Source organism: Pomacea canaliculata, linkage group LG7 (assembly GCF_003073045.1).
Source record: "Pomacea canaliculata isolate SZHN2017 linkage group LG7, ASM307304v1, whole genome shotgun sequence".
Lineage (NCBI taxonomy): Eukaryota > Metazoa > Mollusca > Gastropoda > Architaenioglossa > Ampullariidae > Pomacea > Pomacea canaliculata.
This window is the reverse complement of record NC_037596.1, coordinates 29,060,417-29,080,795: the sequence shown is the minus strand read 5'-3', so window position 1 is coordinate 29,080,795 and position 20,379 is coordinate 29,060,417. Positions and strand designations below refer to the sequence as shown.

The 20,379-nt window shown below is 36.0% G+C and overlaps 2 protein-coding genes and 1 long non-coding RNA gene across 4 annotated transcripts in view; all 3 read right to left on the bottom strand.

Moving 5' to 3' along the window:
- Positions 1 to 508: 508 nt before the first annotated feature.
- Positions 509 to 20,379, bottom strand: part of LOC112569305 — a 51,661-nt gene continuing 31,790 nt past the window's right edge. The window contains exons 8-9 of one of the 2 annotated variants that reach the window (XR_003100367.1): positions 1,124 to 1,540; positions 509 to 672 (exon numbers count right to left, since the gene is read on the bottom strand). Coding sequence is in view for 1 of the 2 variants with exons in the window: in XM_025247066.1 (XP_025102851.1) it covers positions 1,404 to 1,540 (137 nt within the window). In the remaining variant the exon portion in view is untranslated. Of the gene's footprint in view, positions 1,541 to 20,379 lie in introns of both variants that reach the window. The other variant, XM_025247066.1, reaches the window with a different exon arrangement.
- On the bottom strand, positions 9,728 to 16,080 carry LOC112569306. Its single transcript, XM_025247069.1, has 8 exons — positions 14,675 to 16,080; positions 14,071 to 14,221; positions 13,492 to 13,664; positions 12,541 to 12,685; positions 12,146 to 12,330; positions 11,388 to 11,672; positions 10,837 to 11,166; positions 9,728 to 10,346 (listed from the first exon to the last, which is right to left on the bottom strand). Exons 1-8 carry the CDS (start codon positions 14,769 to 14,771, stop codon positions 10,210 to 10,212), a joined length of 1,503 nt encoding a protein of 500 aa, XP_025102854.1. The 5' UTR covers positions 14,772 to 16,080; the 3' UTR covers positions 9,728 to 10,209.
- LOC112569397 lies at positions 18,382 to 19,731 on the bottom strand. The gene is made up of 3 exons (XR_003100398.1): positions 19,629 to 19,731; positions 19,276 to 19,408; positions 18,382 to 18,414 (listed from the first exon to the last, which is right to left on the bottom strand). It is a non-coding gene; the product is annotated as an uncharacterized LOC112569397 (long non-coding RNA).

The following is a 20,379-nucleotide window of genomic DNA, read 5'->3' as shown; positions in this document are numbered from 1 at the left end:
TCACTATGCGTAAAGATCGTCAACTTGATAAATAAAAATCAAGACTGGAAATTGTAAATACAGCACTAACAATAAAATGCCTTTAAAATGGACAGCGAGGGTATTGTAGTGGAACGAAATGAATAGTGATTTTTACCCAAATGATAAAGATGCTCATCTGCCAGTTCTTCTGCTTCACCACAGAGCATGGAAAATGAATGAGAGAGTAGTGAGTCAGAGAGAGATAGGTCTCTGAATACACAATCTATCATCAGTCTCTTTAAAGTTTAGACAAAGAAAACATGTAAACTTTCCTCCCAGCGCTCTGAGTCGGCGTCCGACGAACATTTCCCCCAAACCGTGCACTTCACCAGTTCTGGACAAAGCTGGGAAAATGGATGTGTCCTCACGACAGGCTGCCCATCGACAAGCAGTGGTGGAAAGTCGGGGAATTTCCTTGGCAGACTACTGCCGCCACTGGCGGAGAACACAGGTTGAACACCGTTGCCCCAGGCGACGACGGTGGAAGTGAGTCTTCAAACGCACTGTCCCTAGCTCACTGGCACCGCTACCTCTCTGGTTGCCCCAGGCAACGGACGACAGATGCGGTGGCGATCTCAGGCGACAGTGGTCCGGCACCGGCTCCAGACGACCAAGACCCCAGAGATGCACAGGAACAGTAGTCAATACTCCCTCAGTTACCACCAGTGTCCAGTCGATGGCAAAGAAAACAAACGCTATTATCAGGGCTAAGTGTACTTTCAATTAACGGACGTACCCCTGATCTGATGACTGCGGCCCCCTTTTAGGTAAGTTGCCACGATTCCCAGGTTCATTTAATGCTAGGGGAGGTAACCATTCTTACCCCTTTGTCTAACTCAAAACCTGGTATCGCCCCTTCATTATTTTTCTTACTAGCTTTGACCCTGTTTTTCTTTCCTTAAACCATGCTGATTCATGACAGTATTCATTAGCATGTGTGTTATGTGTATATATATATGTAAATTACAATTATCGAGGCTGCAAAAATATTTTTACGATAAATACATGAGGAGTAAACAGTTGTTAATTGGAATTTCCAGCAAAAAAGTTAGAGCTGTCAAATCGAAACAGTTTGAACGAGACAAAAGTGCTAATGACTTACCCAAACTGGTTCATAAGATGCCCACAGTCTGTATAGAGGTCGAAGTCCTTTAAGCAACAAGTGTATTTTCTTCTGTACATAGAAGTTTTTGCTGCCGTTCCAATTTAAGTCAACGGAGTATTGCTCGACAATGGCAACAAGAAATATTTAAATTAAACCGGACTTTTTCGTTTTCCTGTTTCGCTTGTGATCCATTGTTGATTAAAAAGCATAAAAGCTGAGTTTGAAATATCCAGTAACTTGTGAAATTTGTTCCTAAATGACAACACAGACATTGTAATCAAACCACAAGCCTAATTAACTTACCTGTCCAACGTCTGACGCAGTAGACTGTTACAGAAGCGAAGATAACAATGCCAACAACAAATGCGCCGACAAAAGTCAACAAAAATGCCGATGGTATTTCTCCTCTGCGCTCTAAGGTAAATGAGAGTTTAAGGTAAGGTAAGAGTGAGAAAAGACAATAATTTTAAGTGCTTCATTGTTTTTCTATGTTTATAGAAATATAGTAAATATAAAAAGACATCAAAAATAAATTAAAGACATAAGAAAGACTATTTTTTAATATAGCCGGAGACCGCACCATTTGTGGTTTTCACCAATAAACATATAGAAATGAATCCATTATCATGACTCCGTTAAGTAGTGTAAATTTTGTTACTTTTAAAGTTACACTCCCTTCGTAAAATTACCTTAAGTAATCTAATGTACTAGATTTTCACCAGATAACTCCAAGAAGAAAAGCTTTTACTAAAATACGAATCTGTACAGAGTATACATTTTTTTTTATCGATGGACATTTTTAATTTAGTCCAAATTGTACCAACTATAGGAGCGTTTTAAACAATTTGTTAATATACTTCTAAATAACAAACTTGTTTGGTCAACTACTACACACCTTGACGCTTGACTGTGAATATAAAAGGCAGTTCCCCAAGTTTGTTGTCGAAAACGATTTTGTAGAAGCCATCAGCAGCTTGTGATATGTTAGAGACAGTGATGTTACACGACACTGATGGACGAGCCAGCCCGTCATCAGCACATATTACATATGTCGTGTTGCTTGTATCTTCACCTTTGACACCATCAGTCAGAACTGGACCAAGGTACATCGTGGATGTTATTTGAGGGATGGGATAGGCTGTCATTTCAAAATTTAGATAACCTTTGTCGTCATGGATATACACAGATGGCGGTACTTGATCATTCATGCTTATCGACGGGGCACCTATCAACATAAATAATAAATCTGATTAATTTTCCGTGAACTTTAAATGTAAATAGTAAAGTGACAACTGTAAAATATTGAGATTCCGAAATGTTTATCCTAGTAATTTAAAACTGAGCTTAAGCAGTATTAAAGAGTGCTAAACATAGAAGATAAAGCATTTCATGCAGGTAAGATATCATTGCAGACGATTCAGACAGAAAATATTAGTAGCACACAATTTAAAATTAAAGAAAAAATTTAGCCAGTACTTACAGCAAACTGTCATTATCATTGTGTCACTTGCGATATTATATCGGAGACCATTGTACCAATAGTTGCTGCAACCACAGTACACTCGAGTCCATGATGGTCTCCAGTAACAATTAAATAATTAGGTACTTTCCCATGATAGCGCTTGGAACATGTCTCCTGGAATACTCAAACCACAGGTAGGTAACTTCTGATTCCCCGGACTGTGTGATCTCACATTCTAGAGTTATATTTGATCCATCAAGTGGCGGGAATGAAGTCTCATTATACAGGATGCGAAGATAAGGTAAGGCTTAATGAAAACAATAACAAATTTTCATCACAATGCATATGGTCAAATTGTAATCAAGTGTTGTAATTACAGCATAATCATAGTTAAAAAAAACTTACAATATAAATAAAACATTTTAATTAATACTTTTCATGATATGCTTCAGTCTAGTAAAAGAATCTCAATGCCAGCCGTATGTATTTAAAGAGAGAGTTTATTTAAAGGGTTCCCACCCAAACTCTATAGAAACTAAACAAATGCACATCAATTACTTTAAACAGTGTGTCACTGAGATAACAATCTCTCTGGTGAGCCTTTGTGTGTGTGTTTCGGCGGTTAGTTTTGCTTTCTGTTTAGCAACAGTGTAAATTATTTGCGAGTATAACTGTTTAGGTACTGTGAAGTGCAATTGTCCGTTTATAGCGGCTTAAACTTTTGAAAAATATTTAACAGTAAATGAGATTTTTTTAGTTGCTGATAAAATTCGTTACTCATCAGGCGCTCTCAAATAAAATCGAAGCTAAATATTTGTTAGTGAAAATTATAACAAGAGGCTAGCAAAAACATGGCAAAGAATTCAATTAGCATGTGTATGCATCTTTAATAAGCACATTAGACAATAGCCAACTTAAAAGAAACATTCTGTAAAGAAAAAAATAAGGTCATATCTGGCAAACCTTTAATTTGTGAAAAAAATCTTACACTCATTACAGTTATTCATATACTGGGAGGAAATTCAATCCGCAAACGACATCTTTCTTCTGTCCATAAATTCGCCGGTCGCACTCCAAATCAGGCTTGTCTCATTCCCAAGGCAGAGAAACTTTATCTCCAGTTTAGAGTGTTTGTTGTGTTCAGATAAAATTTCCTTCTGCATTGATACATTCGTATACAATGCACCATGCCTGAAAATCAAATAAAAGGATTTTCTTTAGATAGATATGTTTGATTTTATATTAGATATAGTTTAATGTTTGTCCCAGTGTCGTTTATGATGTTTTCTAATTGTGTATTAGGGGATGTAGATGGATTGGTTTATAAAGCGATGGATTGGTGGATATATAAATATCTAAATCAAATATTTTTAGTCTTAACTACTTACTGTGATAAGCCGAGCTGTCTACAGAAAACCTTGGCAGCATTCCGAGTAATGCAAAGTGAGTTCCACTGGGTTTCGAGTTCCATCTCAACACGGTTTATCTCTGGTCGGTCTCCAAAAACACTCGTCAAGCGAAGTAGTAATGGTTCTTTCAAAAACATGTTCAACAACAACAACAGTTTTGTGTTCGTCAAATTCTCTGCTTTTTTTTAAACATCTTGAATTCTATTTGTTAAATCGTTATATATTCAAATACAAAAACTTGGTTTTAACAGAGAAATTTTAAACTGATATCTCAAGAAAAACAAACTCATTATTTCAGTAATTGAGTTCTATATAATATATTGTTCTTTCTTTCTTTTCCCACTTAATGTTACCTGGTCAGATTGAGAGTCAGTAGCATATGCAGTAAGTGTTATTTTTTTTAAGATGTCGAAAAACATTATTATGACTAGGGGATTGGTATGAGATATACGATTTTATTCTTACTGATATTACAGATGATACCGACATCATCACTGTGTCTGCAGTCACGCTCGTAAAATCCATCATGTTGACACTCATTAAAACTCGACTCCTTCCCTGTGCACGTGACGTTGCCAAAGAGGATCAGACCTGAACCTTCGCCGTACTGACCTGACTCCACAGCCATGGCCCGTGAACTGTTAGCGAGATAAATTAAATGACTTTATTTTGAAAAATACAAATAACTTTTTGTATGTTACAGTAAAAAATAAAAAATTAGCTATGTGTATACACAAAAACCAAAACACAAAAAAAAAAAAACAAACAAAAGCCCAACCCAGCACGTCACAAAAAAAACAGAAAAGTCACCAAACGACACTGACAAACCATTAAAACTATATCTAAATATAAAAAAAAAATATCCTATCCGTCAGAAAGAAAATTACCTATCCCATGTTTCTTATCTTCGTAATCTATCGCTAAAATGGAGCAGAACCGGACCTGCCCTATCCCCCCCCCCCCACACCCCCACCACCCGCGACCAATCCTCTTATCCTCACCCCACTCTAATGGTATAGTTTATCTCCTTGGAATGAACCCAAGCCTTTTAGTGCGCCCCTTATGACAGAAAAAATGTTGTTTGCGGATTTATAAGCGTCAAACCATGTAAAGATGGTAAGTTTTTTATTTATTAATTTGTTTTTAGCAACTAGAGACCGCTCACAATTTAAAACGCCCCCCACCCCCACCCAACTGAGCCCCCCCCCCCCCCCCTCCCCCACTCCCCCCGCAGGGAAGGCCCCCTCCCCCTCACACCACCCTCCCGCCCCTCACCACCCCCCGCCCCCCCCTCCCTCCCCGCCCCACCCCCCCCCACTCTCTCCCGCGCCTCCTCCCCCCCCTCCCCCACCGCACAGCACCCCCCCACCCACTGACTTATACTCTGATTTTAATGCATTCCTTTTCTTTGAGAATAAGCAGCATGAGGTTGTAGTAAAAATTTTCAATGCAGCTTTTGTCGCATCAATAATCTCCTCAATTATCTCAGTCTAAACATCTCCTGGTATTTATCTTAGTTACCTCAAAAGACGACTGATGACAATATTGAAAGGTAAGATATAACAAACAAACATGTGGATGCTTTATGAGTATAGGTTCTCATGCCAAGAATAAATCAATGTTAAAGGTATACTGTGGAATGCTTCTGTGACCTCACAAGGCACACACCTGTCTAAACCAAGCATTATTTTGCAGGCTACCTGTGCCTCTTCTTTTCCAAAATAATCGCCACACACTGTGGTCCATGTTCCGTTGTGTAATATTTCTAAGCGGCCATTCCAAGTTGATGTTCCATTCATTAGTTGTAGTTGCAGCTGAGCACCTGATTAGAAAAGATTCAATTTTTATAAGCAACAGAACATTTCTAAGCAAGATTGTAATTTGGTAAAGTTTTGTTTAGTTTAGATAATAGTATTTAGATACTTCTTGATTGTTAGTTTCTGCACTATCTATTCCTGAAAAAAATGTGTTATATTTTAACGGAAAATTTGCTAATTTTTTTATTGAGTTAACTGTAAATACTTTTCATGTTTATTATATTATCGTTTAAAGTATCTTCAAAAGACTAGATATAATTTTAATGTGACGACGCTTAGTCTTCCTGCCGCTGAGCTTTCCATATTTTTTTTCTATGAATACTTTAACACATCTTTCCATGCATGTCACTGCAACTATGTCAAAAATTTTCGTTTACTTTTTTGTTGAAAACTGAGCCAGATAGGATTAATTACAACTCTAAATATTAAAAAGTATATAATAGACTGAAAAGAAATTTGTATAAAACAGACAAGAAATTTTCTTACGAGTGAGCCTTGATAAGAAGAACAACTGTTAAATGAAGAGTTAAAATGTGACAAGCACCTCATGATGGAAAATAGGGTACAATCCGAACGATTTCAAGTAACCCGAACTCCAGGAAACATCAATGGTTTCTTTATCGGACGAGCAGGTGAGATACTACACTGTGCGGAATACAATTTTTAGCCAATTGCAGCATATAGAATCAGTGCGAATAAATATCTTAGGCAAAAGTTTTTCTTTTTCGAGTTCTTATTTCAAGCCTGCCTTTTAAGTGGAAAGTTGTCCATAATTGCACGCGCCTGCTGGCTTTGTTTTCTTAATTAACTGAGGAAGCATGAAGTTTCGAGCGAAAATCAAGAACTTTTATTGACGAATTTAAGGTCATCGCCTCTTTACGAGAAGGTCAAAGATATGTATATATATATTGCACGCGTGTTGTAAGAGTGTGTTGTAGAGTGTAACAATCCTGTGTACGCTTGATAATATCGCGAGAGGAAGCGAGATATGCCGAAACAAAGTGGTAAAGGAAGAGTGATGCCTTATCCGGACGTTGTGATTGAGGCAAGCGCGTTCGTTCCCCATATAGTGGAAAGAAAGTCCCCCCAGTTGACACAGCCTGGAAGGCAACGAGTAACTAGGACAGGTGGGCCTGTACTTTTATTCAAAAAGGGTTCCAAACTCAAATCGCTTTGAATGTCGTGCAAAGAATCCGCTATTTTTCTGTAGTGTTTTTGTTGTAGCCTTCTGGCAATACTCACAAGCAGTTGGTCGTTTTTGCCCTCGGCATAGCACATGAATGTGGGCCATGTTGTAAAGCAGACATTTTCTTAGTTAGACCTGTTATTTATCAGTCTCGTGTGACTGAAGGCTACTTGTCTCTCTAAGAAATAATCTTGGATAAGGATTGAAAAACTACTTACCAACTTAGAGTCCTTATTTTTGTCGGAATTAACCAGACAAATTGCTAATCTCACTACGATCAGGCATGCAACTATACTCATCACACGAAGACAGAGCTATTAATCTGACAATACCTAGTATCTTTGATAGGTTGAGAGTTCCACAGTTGATTAAAGTTTGCTGCAGGCAGTGAAATAGAGTTCATTAAAGCGTGCCAAAAAGCACAGTTTTTTTATTTTTTATTTATACGTTGGCGATGGATTGGACATGTGCTCCGCCAGCAGACAGCAGACCTCTCCACAGTCGCCCTACGATGGACTCCAGACGGCCGAAGAAAACGAGGCCGCCCACAGGACACTTGGAGAAGACAGTAGCGGAAAGTGAGATGAAAGGAAAGGCTGACATGGGGTCAACCTAGCAGCGGGTTTCAGCGATCGACATCAGTGGCGGACTCTGGTCGAGGCCTTATGTGCATCGATGCACGAAGAGGATTAGATAGATTATTTTAACCAGATACACAGGTTAAAAAGAAGTTTTAAAAAATTCTCCTCCACCCGTCATTCATACATTTATCTTACTACAGACCCGCTCTGCTTTTATGGCCCGAAAAGACAAACACCCTGGAGAGAGAGATAAAGAGACAAAATGTCATATCTTTAATATATTCAACCCTATGATAATGTCATTACAGCATACATGAGATTCAAGCATACTATTCGCAATATCAAAGCTAAATTTCAAAACCGACAAATAAGAACCAACAAAAAGTTACATTAAAATCAAGGAAAGCATCTACGACCATCAGACACACAAACTGTTTGTTTATACTGTAACTGTCGAGAGAAGTTCGGTCGCATTAGAATGCAATCATGTTCCAATATTATAACATATATTCCAATATTATAATTATTTTAGGTCAGTCAATATTCAATTTGATGTTTTACACTAATGGTAAAGCCACAAATGTTGAGTGTAGACATTAAAACCAATGTTGATGTTTGCCCAGACGAGTATATAAATGAACTCCCTGTTTTCTTTATTATCCCACCGTAACATGCTATAAGCCAAATTAAAACATAAATTCAATGAAGTTATCTAGATTTAAAGCGAGAATATTAAGTACATAAGAACTGCAAATGTAAATGATGTAGATGCTGACTCCTTCATTCAATATAAGCCAAGTATCAATTTCAAATATTTGAATTATAACTTCGTAACTTTTCTAACACAATCAACACACACGCCTCAACTTTCACACACTTTTGTAAACGCATAACCAACCGCACTTCCCTTTTGTCAATAAAACAAAAGTTGGTCTGTAAAAACCATAAAAAAATAATAGCATTACATGATTTGCTTTTATTTGTAGTTGTAATTAGTATGAATGATAACCATGATATATATATATAAATATAACAAAAGGAAATAACCGCAGAACTGCAAATGTGTCCAGTTTTTATTCGTATTTTGATTCGCTTACTTCCCTTAAATAAAGAAAAAAAAAGCACTAAGCGACATCAATTAAACTAACATAAAATCATTCTTCCCTACCCCTTCCTTTGCTCTATACACTATAATTATTATAAAAATCTGTACATTTCCTTGCTCTATTCGCTTAAAAACAATAAATGTTAGCAATTTATGCTTACCAGTTGAACTAATTCATAATTCTTTTTACAATGTGACTATATTTAAAATAACTCGTTTATGGTAGGTTTACTCCTTTGACTCGTCGACAACCACATAATCACTAGGAAATATCTACCTTTATACAGATATCACGTTATTTACAATATATAATATATACAATATATGAAATCAACAACACAATTTTGTATGTTAAAGTAAACAATGAGTGTTTGTTTTCTATGGCGTATGCTGTACATTAGGTAGGATACTGTCAAATAAAAACAAAGAAAGAAGTACATGTATTGATTAACAACGATGACTAGCAATACCTTTGACAGAATATGCAGTTCTTGCTGTATGCTTTCCTTTAAACGGACTTAATAATTAGGTAAGAGAGCTAATCAATGGTGGCAAAGAAATAAGAAAAAAATAAAGGCCAACAACAAAAACCAAGTGTTAGCTAATCAAGGGACTGCACCCAGAGGTCGTTAACACTGTAATGGTTATTCCTCCATTTAACCTGCTTTATATCAGTTTTAACATAGGTGTGATACATTGTATGAGGCGGTGAAACTCAATATAAACAAGAAGGTATGGTGGTTGTGTGTGTTGTAATTGTATTATATGGCGTAGAAATTAATTCACATTATATACAACGTCTGTAGTAATTTTAAAATATGTAACACTGGATTGTGAGAAACTCAGAAAAGAATACTTTAATCAGAGACACATGCGTCATATCGGCATCTTGATGTCCGGCTAAAAATATTGTATCCTTTCTAACCTGAAACATTTTACAATATCATATTTAGCAATTATGACTTTTCCCTCATTATTGTTCTTTCAGTACACGATCCAAGGTTTATTTACTTTTTCTGAAATATTGTTATGTTTCCCCTGCATAGGGAGTCTATAGGCATGCATTAGCTTTTGTGTGTGTGTGTGTGTGTGTTTGCATAAATATATATATTATATGAAAATTAAAAAGTATTTAGGCTGCAAAAGTATTTCTGGATAAATATACGAGAAGTAAACGGTTGTTAACTGGAACATGCACAAAAAGTTAGATATAGCTGTCAAATCAAACAGTTTAAACGAGGAAGAAGTAATAATGACTTACCCAAACTGGTTTAAAAAATGCCACAGTCTGTATAGATGCTACAATCCTTTGAGCAACAAGTGTATTACCTTCTGTACATAGAAGTTGCTGCTGCTGATCCACATCAATCAACCGAGTATTGGCCAAAAATGCCTTCAAAGACAATTAAACTAAACAGGACTTTTATTTTTCCTGTTTCGCTTGTGATCCATTAAAAAAACTGAGTTTAAAAAAGCCAGTAACTTTTTGAATTTATTGTTAAATGACAACACAGACATTGTAATCAAGCCACGAGCCTAATTAACTTACGTTTCCAACGCTTGACACAGTAGACTGTTACAGAAGCGAAGATAACAATGCCAACAGCAAATGCGCCGACAAAAATCAACAGAAATGCCGATGGTATTTCTCCTCTGCGCTCTAAGGTAAACAAGAGTTGAAAGTAAGAGTGAGAGTATACAGTAATTATAAGTACTTAATTGTTTTTCTGTCTTTATAGAAATATAGCCAGTATAAAAAGACAGTAAAAATAAATGAGAAATATAAGGAAGACATTTGTTTTCAAAATATGCATGGGGACATGCCATTCGTGTTTGTTACCAATCAACATAAAGAAACCAAAGCATTACAATGACTACGACAGTATAGTAAATTTTGAATCTTTTAAAAAGTCATTGAAATGAGTAAAATTATCATTTAATGCCATGTAGCAGATGTTTACCTGATAACTCTAAAAAGAAAAGCCTACTTTAATAATAATTTACTTAAATACCATTCAAAACGTTACAAACGAGACATTTTATCTGTACATTTCTAATGTTGTCTAAATGGTATAAACTATAGGAGCTTTATTAACGATTTGTTGATATCCTTCTCAAAAGAAAACTTGATTTGGTCAACTACTACACACCTTGACGCCTTATTGTGAATACAAAAGGCAGCTGCCCAAGTTTGTTGTCGAAAACGATTTTGTAGAAACCATCAGCAGCATGTGATACGTTGAAGACAGTGATGTTACACGACACTGATGCACGTGCCAGACCGTCATCAGCACATACTACATGTGTCGTGTTGCTTGTATCTTCACCTTTGATACCATCAGTCAGAACTGGACCAAGGTACATCGTGGCTGTCACTTGAGGGATGGGATAGGCTGTCATTGCAATCGTCAGATAACCTTTGTCGTCATGGATAGACACAGAGGTCGGTTCTGTGTTATGCATGATTGTCGACGGGGCACCTATAAACACAAATAATAAATCTTATTAATTTTTCGTGAACTCTCAATATGGATGGTTAAGTGACCAAAAGAAGAATTTTTTAACATCTGTAAAATGTTTAAATTCCTTGATTCTTTTCGTAGTAGTTTGAAACTGAGCTTAATCAATATTAATGAGAGCTGAACGTAGAAGATAAAGAATACAGGTAATGGGTGACTAAATAAGTTCAGGCTGTACTCACAGCAAACCGTAATTACCATGACGTCACTTGCGACAAGGTAATCGAGACCATTGTACCCATAGTTGGCTGCACAGTACACTCGAAGTTCATGGTGGTTTTTAGTCACATTATTAAATATTAGGTATTTTCCATACTGGCTCTGAAGACGTTTCCTTGAATACTCAAACCACAGGTATGTAAATTCTAATTCCCCGGACTGTGTGATCTCACATTCTAGAGTTAAATTTGCTCCATCAAACAGCGGGAATGAAGTCTCGTTATACAGGATACGAAGATGAGGTATTGCTTAATGAAAAGAGTAATAAATTTTCATCACAACGCACATGGTGTCACTGTAATCAATTGCTCTAATTACAGCACAATCATAGGTAAAAAACTTACCATGTAAGTAAACCTTTTAAATAATGGTTTTCATTAGATGCGTTACTCTAGTAAACAAAATATATATTCCAGCCCTGATTATTATAAAGGTTCACCTAGCTAGCATATACATACTCAGTATGTAGTAGTCGCTTGAACATTGCGTTACATCTTGCTAAGAGAAAGACGATTGTGATCGTAATGTGTGCAACACTTGCCAGTTTAAAGAAAGAATTTCTTTAAAGGGTTTCCACCAAAACTCTGTAGATACTAAGCAAATGCACATCAATTACCTCTAAACAGTATGTTCCTCAGGTAACAAATATTATTTAAATGTGAGAAAAATGTCTCTAGTTCGCTAAAACAAAACAAATAAATAAATAAATAAAAAAACTTACACTCATTACAGTTGACGCTGTTATAAAATCCGCAAACAACATCTTTGTTCTGTCCATAATGGTCGCACTCCAAAAGGCTTGTCTCATTCCCAAGGCAGATAAACTTCATATCCAGTTCAGAGTGCTTGTTATTTTCAGATAAAATTTCCTTCTGCATTGATACATTCGTATACAATGCAGCATGCCTGAAAAAAAAAAGGATTTTCTTTAGACAGATAGATATGTTTTATTTTATATTTAGATATAGTTTCATGTTTGTCCCAGTGTCGTTTGTGAGATGTTTTCTAATTTTCTATGATGTAGATGGTATATCAATTATATAGATTGGTATATAAAGCGTGGGTTGGTGAATAAATAAATATCTCTATCAAAGTTTTAAAGTCTTAACTACTTACTGTGACAAGCCGAGCTTTCTACATACAACCTTGGCAGCATTGCGAGTCATGCAAAGTGAGTTCCACTGGGTTCCGAGTTCCATCTCCACACGGTTTATGTCTGGTTGGTCTCCAAAAACACTCGTCAAGCGAAGTCGTAATGGTTCTTTCAAAAACATGTTTAACAACAAAACGAGTTTTGTGTCCGTCACATTGTTTGTTCTTTTTAAAATCCTAAAACATGTAGTTGAATTGCTATTAGACCGGTCTGTTGTAGTTATTGGATGCCTATAGATTATTATTTCTTATTTTTTCGCTGTTGAAAGTTGTGTTCTTTAATAGCGAGTAAAATGAATAAAAACCAATATTTATTATATAAATATTAAAGGCTCTATAAGTGAAAGTTTTACTTCTATACACTGACTTTATGCCTGCATTTTTATATCCGTTGCATTTCTTAGTTGTGTACAGACACTCCAGTCGTCATAGCAGTCTATTAACTTATTAAATTATGGCTTACAAATGTTGTAAATTTAATGTAACAAATGCTTTGCGTATATTCGAAAAGTAATCTGCTTTTACCGGATTGATTTCAGACGTCTGTAGACATTATATTGTCAATTTTCTGTTAAAATATACAATTAAAACTTTTAAAGACACTTATTTACATGTTATGTCAAAGTGAATGAAAGAATCGTTTTGTAATTTTGATTTAATTTTATTCTTTTTGCTAAATCGTTATATGTACAAATACAAACACTTGGTTTTAACAGAGATTTGATAAACTGATATCTGAAGAAAAACATACACAATATTTAAGTAATCAAGTTCTATACATATTGTTCTTTCTTTTTCCAATTAATGTGACGTTTGCAAGAGTAACATAAGCAGTACGTATTATTGGTTTTTTAAGATGTCAAAGATCATTATTATGATCATGGGATTGGTATGATATATACTATTTGTTCTTACTGATACTACAGATGATACCGACATCATCACTGTGTCTGCAGTCACGCCTGTAAAATCCATCATGTTGACACTCATCAAAACTCGACTCCTTCCCTGTGCACGTGACGTTGCCAAAGAGGATCAGACCTGAACCTTCGCCGTACTGACCTGACCCCACAGCCATGGCCCGCGAACTGATAGCGAGGGAAAGTAGATAACTTAGTTGAAATCAATTGGTAGGCTGTGATGTATAACACTCCCATCAACAACCTGCTATCTGCGTAATTTATCGTAAAATGTAACAGGGACCTAGGTTTGGTCTAAATTTTAACACATTTCCTTTCTTCGAGAACATGGATGATAGGTAGTAGAAGTTTTTGATGCCCCTTCTTGTCACTCAAAGTCCCTCATCTCCTCATCTTACAATCTACCCGTATATTTTATCTTTATCACTCCACCAAAAACACGCCTTAAGAGAATTTTCAGATGTAGAGATTCACGAACAAACTACAGGATGCTATATGATTTTAGGTTTACATGCCAAGGACACAATCAATGTTTATACTGTGGATACTTTTGTGCCCACAAAAAGCAACAAACCTGTCTAAACCAAACATTTTGCAGGCTACTTGTGCCTCTTCTTTTCCAAAATAATGGCTACACACTGTGGTCCATGTTCCGTTGTGTAATATTTCTAAACGGCCATTCCAAGTTGATGTTCCATTCACTAGTTGTACTTGCAGTTGAGCACCTGGTTAGAAATGATTTAATTTTCATAAGCAACATTAAATTACTAAGAAAACGAGTAATTTTTGTAAAGTTTAGTTCCGTTTTGATTATACTTTTTAAATATTTCTTGATTGTAAGTTTATGCGTCATTCCTGAAAAAATGTTTTATACCTTAACGGTAATAGTTGTAGCTTTTTACATTTTTTGTTATAAAGTTAATAGTAAATACTTTTTGTGTTTAATATAATATCGTTTACAGTATCTTCAAAAGATTAAAGATAATGTTAATGTGATTTCTCCCTGCCTAATGATCTCTCCGTATTTCTTTTCTATGATACAACACGTTCCATGCATGTCACAACTTATCGTTACCAGATCTTTCTTAACCATCATACTTGTTTCTTCGTTTAGTTTTCGTTGAACTGAAATTATTTCTAAAATTAATTGATAAAGTGTATAAACAGAAGTTTCTTACCTGAGCCTTGAATAAGAAGAACAACTGTTAAATGAATAAAAGGTACCAAGAACCTCATGACGGGCGTACGTTTCAGTAACAAAAATCCAGGAACCATCAATGGTTTCTTTTTTGAAAAAGCAGATATTAAACTGTGCACAACGTTTCAGCATTCTAGATATAAATCAGAGAGAACACCAAAAGTTTCTCTTTCCGAGTTCATTTAGCCTGCTTTTAAGTAGAATGTCCGTAATTGCAAGCACTGTGGACTTTGTTTTCTTAAATAAAGGAGGAAGTTTCAAGCGGAAACAAAACTTATGACTAATGTAGGGTAATCGCATCATTGAAGGGTCAAGATATGTATTTCACTTGTGTGTGTGTGTGAATGTGTACGTTGTATCGAGGGGAAGCGAATAGTCGAGTCGTTAGAGTGCTGGCGTCCGGATTGAGAGGCAAGCGGTTCGTTGCCCGAATAAGGGAAGAAAGTCCCCCAGTTGACACAACTGGAAGGAATGAGTACTAGTGGTGGCTGGTACTTTTATCAAGGGTTAGCTTTTGTTTAACTGTCCGGCAAAGAATCTGTTTTTCTGTCGGGTTCTTGTTTAAGCCTTTTGGCAATACTTACAAGCAGTTGGGTCTTTTTGCCTTTGGCAATGAGACATGAGATGTGGCCATTTGTAAAGCAGACATATTTTGTAGTTAGGACTGTGATGGGAGATTACAGACCTTTTAATGCTCAGTCTCGTGTTACTGAATGCTTCTCGTCTTTCTAATAAGTTAGCTTGGACTTGTCAAGGATCGAAGAAATACTTAGCAACTATAGAGTCCAGTTTGTTAACGGAATTCTCCAGACAAATTGCTACTCCGACTACGATCGGCCATGCAGCAATATTCTTCAAATAAAGAAAGAGCTATCAATCCGATAATCCCTATAATGTTCGATAGGTTGAGTTTTCCACCGTTGATCGGATTTTGGTGAAGGAAATCATCATTGAAACGAGCCAAAAAATAACAAAACAAAGCTCTTTTAATTAGGGTTTAGTAACTGAACTTTTGATGAGAAGGTACTGGACATAAAAACACCGTATATAACATAGGAAATCTTTGACAAAATAAATCTTCACACAAAATTCAGAGGCACCGTAAAAAAAAACCTACTGCTTTTTGTAATCACTCTTAAAGACTCCATTGATGTTACCTGTTGATGGCTTGAACAAAAAATCGCAGTAAGAAATAAAACCGTGAGGCAAGTCATCGTATGGCCATGCCAAACACAGGTTCTTTCTTTATACACGTTCAACAGAAAATACCGAATACCGAAATCGCACGCGCGGTGAAATGTGTATCTGAACAATGAACGGGCAAAGAGGACATTAATAAGAGGCGTTTGATTTGGTTTACATGTGTTATGTTTATTCAGGCTGTTGCTTCTGCTGCTACTACTACTGCTACTACTACTACTACTACTACTATAACAACAACAACAACAACAACAACAACAACAACAAAAGAAAACAAACGACGAGCAACAACATTGCACCTTCTATGTTGTTAATCGCTCTTAAAATCTGTTACAGTAAAGACAAATATCAATGTAACCAATATATAAAAAAAAACAGTGTTAAAAGGCTCGGTTAATTATTAAGCATACCTTTAACATCGATGATCAGTCGACGTGATACTTTCAGTGGGAGACGCTCATCATCATCAACCTTTCTAGTTACTACGGTGCAGGTGTAAACACCATTGTGTCTACCTGCCTCAGCTGCTATGATCCTCAATTGACCAGTGGTACTGTTCACTCTTCCAGACCACGTGATAGAAGCAGGGAGAGGGTTGCTGTCAGCATTACATGAAAATGTAGTATTTTGACCCTTCCTGACTTGGTAGATATGTGCGAAGACGATTGCAGACCTAGTCGACGACATCTGAATCGTAATAATAGGGTAATCTGGAAAAAAAAATCTTTAAACTTTTCATTTTACCACAGCCAGAACATAATTATCTCAACAAATCCCTTTTTGTAGGGTCATCTTAAATTTTTAATCATACAAGCATGTGTAGGCCGCTCCAATCTCCTGCACGGAAAGGACTAAATGCCGAGCAATGGCGTCAGCTTCGTGCTACAACAGGAATACCTTCTTGAAATGTGTTTATAGAGTTCTGAATTTGAGGACGATTGCTCCAAGAAAAAGAGGCAAACCTTGTCACTCTACACCATTGTTAACTATAGAGTTCCATTGATGACAAGAAGACCAGCAATTCATCATTACTTTTACCAGTAAATAAATGTCAACGGATCAAGCATACATCATTTTTGTCTATATTTCTAAATATTTTAAATTTCAGAAAAAGACACAAAAAAGCAAGTAAAAAATAGCCTAAAATTTAAACTCTCAGTTCTCGCTCAAACGATATTAAGGAACTGTTTTTGTAAAAGATAAAGCATAAGCAAATAAAGAAAAGTATTGTAAAATATCAACATTAAGCCAAAATGCTAATCTAAAAAGAAGTTATATACATTTTTCATATCCACACGCAAACGAAAACCTCGCGTGCTTTGTAGGTAATCATGTCGGGAAAAAGAAAACATAAAATAACGTTTAACAAAAAGGACCGACTAACAGTCTGCTGAGAAAAAAATATTATTTTATTGACATTCGTAATATACAGGAAAATGAAGGCCAAAGTTTTTTCACGGTTCATAAAATATGTAAGCGAGCGCAGAACTCGCATAAACAAACTAAACAGAGACGAACAACAGTTCAGACACGCAGACTAACGACAACCAAGCATTTACTAAATGTAGTAAGTTCTTAAAGTTATATACTCTTTTTTTTTAAAAAATAACTTTTTCAAATAAAATAAAAAATTTAATAATTTCTTAGTCTAATCTTTTGTTCGTAGACCAAATACTATTTTTCTTCAGGAATCGTTGGTTTCATTTTTACACATTTTGCAGGGCGGCAATTTCTCTCTGTGCAAACATCCAGAGTTATGCTTCATGGTCGTCAGCAATGAAGTTTAATTGTATAGATGTATCATAAAGTTTATACTCACAATAAACCTGCAGTGTGAAGGTATCACTAGATAGAATTACACCATCACTGGAGACAGCCAGACATTGTACTTGCTCCTCATTATGTGTTCTTTCACATTCTCGAAAATCAAATCATTTTCTATGGAACAGCACCTGCATTTTCTGGCCAAGTGTAATTAGCTTACATTAGGCCTAGAGTCCTCGCTCATACACGTGAGAGTAACATTTGTTCTCTTCCATCACAGGTATACTGCCTTGCGTTTCACTCGGATGAAAAGAGGAGGGGCTGTAAAAGATAATAGAAAGTATTACTTACATGTGGTCTTAGGATGTCGGAATGGTGGACAGACGAGTTAAAAGACAAAGCTCTTACTTGTCACTACACTACACAATTGATCGTATAATTGAGAATAGCACGCAAGTATAAAAATCATGCAAAATAATTAGAAATAAACAATTCACTTTCATCACCACTAAGACAATGCTACGTTTTAGAGGTGGGACCTGTTTAACGCATAAATGAAGCAAAAACTTATACAGAAATTCTAAATAAGAAACCTCCTTACAGTCAAGCAAAGAACACCAGATAATCGGAATCTGAAGTGCAAATCTTGCTTCTCACTCTTCATTGTTGAATGTTGTCTGGTCAACAGTCGATGATGCTGTTTTCTTGACCATTGCATTTCAAGGCCGGACATTAGCTTTGTGCCCACATATGGTCCTGATGAAATAGTTTTTAAAGGTACTGCTGCTAGCTCAAACAACACAGAAATCGTTTCTTACAAAAAATTTTTTTTTTAATATTTGTTTTTATTTCTAAGATTTCTAGACTGATACACTTGTCAATTATACGAGCTACCGTCAAATGAAAGAGACGTCGTTGCTAAAGCAGCATTATGAAGGTAAAGACTTATTTAGGAGATAGATAATGTTTACTAAATTTGGCAAGGAAAGCTTTTGTCAGGTGTGGGCATGTCTACTCTTCAACTAACAGGTAAGGCCCACAGGTGGGTCTAATATAGAAGTTGGCTGGGTGTAGACTGCCATATAGCGCGCATATGGTTGGGTCATTCTTGCTATAACCGCTTATGTCCTTCCTTTAAATTATTAAAAACAATTCCAAATTTTAGAGGTGGTTATCCTTGCCTTTTCACTAGCGCAAACTTAATCATCATTTAATGATCTGTACTAGTTTGATTGACCAGCTGCTAAACGTATGCTATTCTCTTACTACTAACACTGAAACGTAAAATAATAAGAAAAAAGGAAAACAATGCAAATTTATCATTAAGACAGACTGAAAGTAAAAAATATACAAAGCGAAAATATGATTATTGCTAATAACAACACAGCTTACAAACACTTGTGTCTGTGAAAGTACACAAACAAACATGTAATTTGTTGCGAGTATAATATCTCTGCAACTGTAAATAAACATTAAAAAAAAAAAAAAAAAAAAAAATAATAATCATTCTTTACTGCAATATATTTTAAAACATCTTTTGACTAGTCCCAAACAATCATAGTAATCCTATTTGATAATCAGTATACTTTTTTTCATTCTTTGTAGAAGTTTACTCACGATGGTTGACCGAGTTGTCTGCACAGGACTCTAGCGATGTGGACGTCAGGGATGCACACGGTGTACCACTCACCCTCTAACAGTATTTGCACACGACCCCTGTCACGTGTCGCCAAATGCAAACTTTCTGGTTCTGTCGACATTCGTGTTCAAGTGCTTCAATATGATTTGTGTAAGCTCGGTGTAAGCAGAGAAAAACACACAACATATTTTTGAAAAAAAATTGTGTTGTACTCCTAAAAAATGTTACTGAGTAATTATTATCTTTGTCATTCAAGTGTAACCTAAACAGCAATTTTAATAGTTTAACAAACTTTTTCGGGATAGTTGGATTTTTTTGTAAATCGTCTTACGCCTGCTGCAAATGATCGCCAGGTCCTCGTAGTGATAGCAGTCGTGTTTGTAGAATCCATCGTGTTGACATTGTGTCAGGCTGGTCTCTGAGCCCTGACACTGACCTCATCCAGCAGAATTGCGAACCTGAACCCTCTTTGTACATCTCTGTCCGCACAACCAGGGCACGAGAGCTGACATACAAGGTGTATTATTATATAAGATCAAGTAAATAATTTGTCATCATATAATAGCATTGAGAATAAAAAATAAAATAATCATTAAAATCTTGAAGGGGCTAAAAAGGTTTGAAATGGAATCCTCCCTCAATTCACTATTGATTACTGCACACCCACGTGCAGGTACGCATACGAAAGCAAACAATAAAGAAAGATTATAAAAGTGGAAATGCAGGAATAAAGAAAAAGATGTGAACATGAAAACGAATCAGATGACCTGCCCTGGGTTAAATCCAGCATTTTACAGATGACTTGCGCCTCCTTTCTTGTCCTTGCATCATTCACACATTGTTCCATGTTTATTGTATGAAATCTCTACACGGCCATTATACCTTGACGGCCTCGTCTACTAAACCCTGACCTGTCCAACTGATAATATCACCCAACCGCAACACTAAGTAAAACCAAATAAGATAGCTTCTTATAGACTTCATAACACTTTTTAAGTTACTTTCATTGTTACAACACACGATACATATACTACAAATATCGTTCCGCTGTATTTAACCGATTTTATTTAAAGTTGTTGCAT